Source organism: Aphis gossypii, chromosome X (genome assembly GCF_020184175.1).
Source record: "Aphis gossypii isolate Hap1 chromosome X, ASM2018417v2, whole genome shotgun sequence".
Taxonomy (NCBI): domain Eukaryota; kingdom Metazoa; phylum Arthropoda; class Insecta; order Hemiptera; family Aphididae; genus Aphis; species Aphis gossypii.
Genome location: NC_065533.1, coordinates 8,612,682 through 8,619,453, shown reverse-complemented (window position 1 = coordinate 8,619,453; position 6,772 = coordinate 8,612,682). Strand labels below are relative to the sequence as shown.

The following is a 6,772-nucleotide window of genomic DNA, read 5'->3' as shown; positions in this document are numbered from 1 at the left end:
TATTTTGAGTGGCAGCTACACCATTTGTCTGATACGCGGATAAAAACATAAATACCTATATTATTGTAACAAATATTATTTGAAAAAACAAAATAAATAATTTACGTTATTCAGATGTTGTGTGAAACAATTTTACAATATTTTTTTTTTTTTTTTGTAACACGATAAATAGTTGATAAAATGTTTTAATCTAACTTTGAGGACAGTTTCTCATAGGAAATTGAATCTAGTTCGTATTTTTAAGAGGTCAATATTAAAAAATGTTTTCTTAAATAATCAATAAAAACGAATAAAAAATAAACGAAAAATGAATTTTTGTAAACCCCGTTTTCAATAAAATGTTTTCTCTTTTAAAATTTTAATTTACTTTTAATCCATTTCCTAGTTATTACTATTATTTAAAAATTTCAATTGTAAAATTAGTATAATATTATCATGTAATAGCATTGTTTGTTTGTAATACACTGAAGATCAATATGATCCTCCTCGGATTTCAAAAATAGCAGAAAACCTCTTTGTTAGTTATTTTTTGTCTCCGTCATTTATGTCTTATGTGCTTATAATAATTTATTCTTGCAATCTATTTTAGTCATTTTATAAGCGCTACAGATGTTAGAATAATTTATACTAAATATACTCTTACATTGATAACAAAAAATGAAAAGGAGTTCCTTCGTCAAAATAATTTAAACAATTAATTAAAAAAAAAAAATTTAAATACAATTTTAAAAGTATAAAATACTTTGATATTTTGAATATCTAGGATTTTATTAATGATAACTACACTAATTAACATACAATTAAATGTTTAATGCATATTATCGTAACTATAGATAAATACTAAATTTTAAACTAAAATGCTAATACTTGTAGACTATAGTTCTAAATTCTAATCTTAAATACGTTTGTGTATTTACTACATTAAGTGTACAATAAATTATAATATTAAATATATACTAATACTAGGTATATACTATATAGAATATTATGATGCAGAATAAAAAGCAATACTATTTTATGTGTCTCGCATTAAATTGTTTTTACGCATTTTTCTTTTAAGAGTGTCTATAAGGCTACATAATTATATTATAAAATTAACTAAACATATAATATCTTAATATGCTTAATAAATAAATATAGTATTATTATTTTTTATAAACCGTAAAGTATTGTAACAAAATTTATCAATGTTACATACGTATAAAAATCAATAACTAGCATGGTATAGGAACTAAAAAGAAGGAAAAATATGCAAAAAACTTATTCAAAATTTTGAAATAAAAACATTAAATGTTATTAATAATCTACACACAAACAAAAATAAAATATGAAAAAAATTAATTTATATGAAAGAAAACTATTTAGAATTTTTAAATTTTACTAAACTGAAAAATAGTTAACAATGTTATTGTAAAATTGCTATCATGTATAAACTAACTAATAAAATTAACAATCAATAAATATATTTAACATGAGTTATCGACTTAACAATAAGATATAATTTCAACATATTAACGAGATAGAAATTAAATAATAAATACGCAAGCACTGTTGTCACTAAATTAATATTTTTTAAACTATAATGTTGACAATAAATACTTATCGATTATAATATTAAGTATTTAAAATACTAAAATACATGAGCTATAAGAAAGAGTTCAAATACAACTTATGTTACACCTACAATATTAGTGCCCTAGAGCTAAATGTTTTTGACTAAAATTAAATAAAACCAATAATTTTATTTTGGCATCAACCGTGCCTAAATTAAAAAGTTGTTGTTAAAACACTTATTACGAATATATTGTATCAATAATTGATTCAATATATAAAAATGCATAATGACATTAATGTTATAAGTAATTAATTTAATTTATGTTATACAAACATTAATAAATTATAAAGTACTTCAATATTAGAATAATGTATCTTATAAAATTTTTATTCTATCTAAGATATTAAACTTGTACTGTATGTTTGATAAATAATATACAATATTTTATTTTTTTTGACTAGAATATTTTTGTAAATGTTTTTTGGGGTCTTTATAACACTTAAGTTTTTGATTTCTGTAATCATTAACTTATTGAATTCGATTTCTATATCTTTTTATTTCCTTGGTACCTATTTATTTAGAATAATTTCATATTTTTATAATTTATATTTAATTATGTAGTATTGTGTACATAATGACCGGGACGATAGTAAACTCTCTCAAATGTATTGAATGTATATTCAATTTAACTACTGATTTTTATTTTGTTTGTACTTCGACTATAACAATTATAGTTCACAGCTATAATTAAAAATTTATTTTTTTTTTTTTTATAATATTAGTACTTGACATTTTTTAAATTTATATTTTTTTATTATTATAAACATTAAATTATTGATACAAACATAATGTACAAACGAAGTTTTACTTTGGAGAATTTACATTCGTCCGTTGGCCAGTAGCTCGGATCACTTTTATTTCTATTAAGTTATGTTTTATTTCATATTTATATCATAGTTTCATTATGATAATTTAAAATTATTTACGTGTTAAAACTTTTTAAAACATATTCTATTAAATCGATTTGAACATGGTATATTTTTTTATTTTTATTATTATAATTTATTTAAAACCTAAAACCAAATAAAAGTGAGTCTTATAGTTCTTATACACAACTATAAATTCACTTTTAATGGATTTAGTTTTTTTTTTGTCCCAATATTCGGACTGTATTTATGTTTGTTTTTATGGTAAAAAATTGACTATAGGTGATTATTGATTAATAGGTTATTCTGATATAATATAAGTTAATTTCACTTATTCAGAGGTATATTAGCGTTTGTTTTGTTTTGAATGGTTATAATAATATTTTGATGACGTTTGTAGTACGTATATGACAATTGACAAACACACACACACAACACAAATAAGCAATTTATCGTGATTGGGTATACCGAGAGGAATTATAATGCAATTAATAATATCATGATATACTTGAAGCATGTATAGGCCCAGCCCATTATTTGGGAGAAAGAAAAAGAAGAGTTTTCCGACCGGTTGGTTAGGTTGATTAATTCGGTCTCGAAGTCATTTAAGATTTCCTTAGGCGTCTTGGGCGTCCAGCAGAATCTAAATTTCTCGAAATGCCGCGTGATCGTCAGAATCCGCGGAGGGACGTTCCAACGAACCATCTTCGGAGTTAGATCAGTCTTGCGTTGGGCCACGTACAATATGTCGGCCAGCTGTACGTTTTTGACCCACAGCACCGCGATGTTCGGATCCACCACCGCACCATTGGTTAACCGACACTTGCCCGGAAACGCTTTCAGATAATGGTAATCTAAATCTTCGGTCACGCCTGCAGTCAACGTCCAGTTGGCCTTCGGATCTTCGTGGTCGATTTTCAATCTGATGTCCGGCGTGAGTATGGCGTACGTGCAGCACAAATCCTTCAACGCCCTCATCAAGACAGTCCTCGCTCCCCTGTGACTGGACACAAAGTTGTACTGGTTATTGTCGTCGATCCTCACGGTGGGAACAGCGTACAGCAGAGTACAGCCCTTGACTCCGATCTGGTGACTCAAAATCTTGTACTCTTTGTAGTTTCTGCGCAAACGTTTTCTTATCGCATAGACAAGCCTTTCCATGGTCACGTTATTCACCCTTACGTGCGGGTCTACATCGTCTGGCAAGGTTCTCGTAAATCTGATGATCTGTTGAGATAACGGTCCGCGGAGTTCCAGTTCGTGTTTTGACAAAATAAACGAAGCGTAAATAGTAATGGCGGGAATGGACATTTTCGAATTTTTTTTTGTTTTTGTTTAAATCACACAATAATATCCACTACCTATGTAACGAAATTTTCAGGTTGTTTTGCTTGGACTTTAATTGTCGGAGAGCTTCCGTGTCTAGTGATCCAGTATGTGTAATCCAAAACACGGTTATGCAATTCTGTATAAAACAAAAATAAAACGTAATGTTAGTACAATAAAATATTACAATATACGTAATTATTAATTGAACGTTTAATAGCAATTACCTAATTAGACTAATAAACTATTATTATATTTCAATAAATTAGCGAATTATTAGAAGTATCTAATACAAATACAAACTTTTAGAGTTTTTATTTTACGTTTTAAAAAATATTTTAAATTATAATCACTATCAATGGCTAAATTAAAAAAATTATTGTCTCAAATGCAAAAAGTTATTTTTATTAATTTAATATAGTATTTAGGTGCTATAGGCTTAAATATCGTGAATCACAATCAATGTTGAAAACAGGTAAATTTATTATACATCTATATTATGTATAATATATACATGTATACATATATTCTGATTTTGTCATTGTTACAATTATTATACCATTAATTATTGATTATATTATCTTGGCGTTCAAAAATAAATAGTTTTTATATGACCGTTTTAAATACTTCGTTTTTAATAAATATTATTTTATCTTTTGGATTGGTATTTATAGTTCATAAATCTAAAAGTAAAAACAGGTAAAAACAATATTTAACCTATAAGATGAAGTTTTATTTTAAAACTTCAACAATTGAGTATTTATTTTGCCATCAGCTGCTACATTATTGTATAATGATTGAAATTACATAATGTGTCTGTTGCGTTGCAAATATATTTATTATTCGCACATTAGTTTATAGTTGTTCCACTAACTATAATACCCACATAAAAAATAGGTGCAGCCACTATTGATGTTTATATAGCGAAGAAAGTGAGATGCGTACCAATATTGTCCACTCAAAAATATAGATATTTTGCGCAATCCAAGCTGTTCTTGGTTACGTTAGGGAAACAAATATACTGTCACTATACACCTCTGTAAATTATTCCGAAAACATGAGAATAAAATTACTAAAACCACAACAATGTTTCAAGTTGTAACATTTAGTATTTACCATATATAATATATATATGTGTGTGTGTACACTAAAACTAATTAATATTGAGGTAACACTTATTACTTAAACAGTGATTTGTTTTGAAACAATATAAATATTCATAATGGATAGGTTAGATATCTTAAAAATAATACAATTGCACTATGAATATTTTTATTATTTCTTTAGACGACGACGCGTGCAGGTAAAACGTGTATTATATATTTATGTATTTTAGTATACAAGTGCGCGTCATATTGCATTCATTTTGAATGACCAAACTTTTTATCGTAAATAGAAATAAACCTTATCTGTGATTTGACGTTTCTATTTTATCTATAGTTTGAAAGTTTAACTCGATAATTTTGAGCGAAATCCATCTTAAGTTTGCAATGTACCTAGTTATTTGAAAACTTTTATAATATTATCGTTGTAATAAAAATGTCGTCTACATCACAAAATAGGTTTTATTTTTTATCGTGTTTGTGATAAACGATTATGTTAAAAATATGTTCCGAATGGTTTTGGTTCGAGCGAAGTATATTGTATTTTTAATTTCGTAATCATCAATATAATATATTGACAAATGATGATACTGGAATATTACCACTATTGTGTCTTAATTACTATTTGCAGATTATTTATTTAAACTTTTTTTTCATATATATTGAGTATATATACGTACTTATATCGTATAGGTAGGTACAGCTTTTTAATCGGTCGTTGACGTCCTCGTGTTAGTCGATCGTCAGCTGTTGCTTTCGTGGCATTCCTATATGCAGACGTAAACAAAACGAAAACAATATGAGGTACATGTATACATAAAAAACACCGTTAAAGATGAAACAAAAACAGTAGGGCGGGAAGGGAAGTCGTTGTAAAAAATATACGTCTCGTGCAGCAAACCCTCCACTGGGCGCCGCTTCCCTCCAAAATAATATTACGACAATTCGCGTTATAATCATTCGGTTCACTCTTACCTCGTACTATTATTTGACGTGCTGCGACACGGTCTGTGCGTTATTGTAAGTATAAGTAAGTAGTAAGGCTCGTCTCCGACGTGTTACGCGATTGCGAACATTATCATATAGTCGATAATGTAATATAATTTAAACGACGTTTCAAAAGAACACAACATGTGTTACCCCGTGTACTTGCTACGGGTCTACGATGATGCGCAATAATTTCGCTCTAGTTACACGGGCGGGGTCGTCGTCGTCGTCGTTACCGCCCTCTCGTGAAGCTGACGTTTCGGCATGGCGACGACGCGACGCACCGTTGCACTCCTCCCCATGTTGCGACCTGTCGATAATCTGTTTTCGCTTTCATACAATATATTATATAATATTTTAGCAACATAAAATATAGGTGTCTAATGTCTATGTAATAGCTGAGTTACAGCTTTGACGGTCTGACGGCAAAAGTTATAACTCATATTATAATTTATTCGAGTGTACGCGTCATCATAATATTTCAATTACAGGTTTGAGGTCTTTAGAGGGTTGAAAATATGGAAAAGTTGGTAATTTATGTAAAAAAAACTATTATGACGGTACAGAAGTATATCTTTATTGTAATTTTTTGAAATTTATTTTCCAAACGGCAGTATTATACGATACTTACCATTTACGTACATCTTAAATGCGTTGAAAGAAGCTTTTAAATCACCTACAGCGTATATTATAATGTATGATATTGTTCTAAATGATCTTACGCTATATAGTTTAATCGCAAACATTCAATTTGTTTTTATATATTTTAATATAATTAAATATTTTTAAACGAATCGCGTTTTAATTTTTTATTAAACATCAAAACAGAATTTTATTTTTTTATCAATCTTTATATGATTTTATGGTTTAGGTAT

General features: G+C 27.7%; 1 protein-coding gene across 1 annotated transcript; it reads right to left on the bottom strand.

Moving 5' to 3' along the window:
- Positions 1–1,485: 1,485 nt before the first annotated feature.
- Positions 1,486–6,188, bottom strand: LOC114119193 (uncharacterized). Its single transcript, XM_050206120.1, has 3 exons — positions 5,886–6,188; positions 5,591–5,677; positions 1,486–3,946 (listed from the first exon to the last, which is right to left on the bottom strand). Exon 3 carries the CDS (start codon positions 3,790–3,792, stop codon positions 2,959–2,961), a length of 834 nt encoding a protein of 277 aa, XP_050062077.1. The 5' UTR covers positions 3,793–3,946; positions 5,591–5,677; positions 5,886–6,188; the 3' UTR covers positions 1,486–2,958.
- Positions 6,189–6,772: the final 584 nt, after the last annotated feature.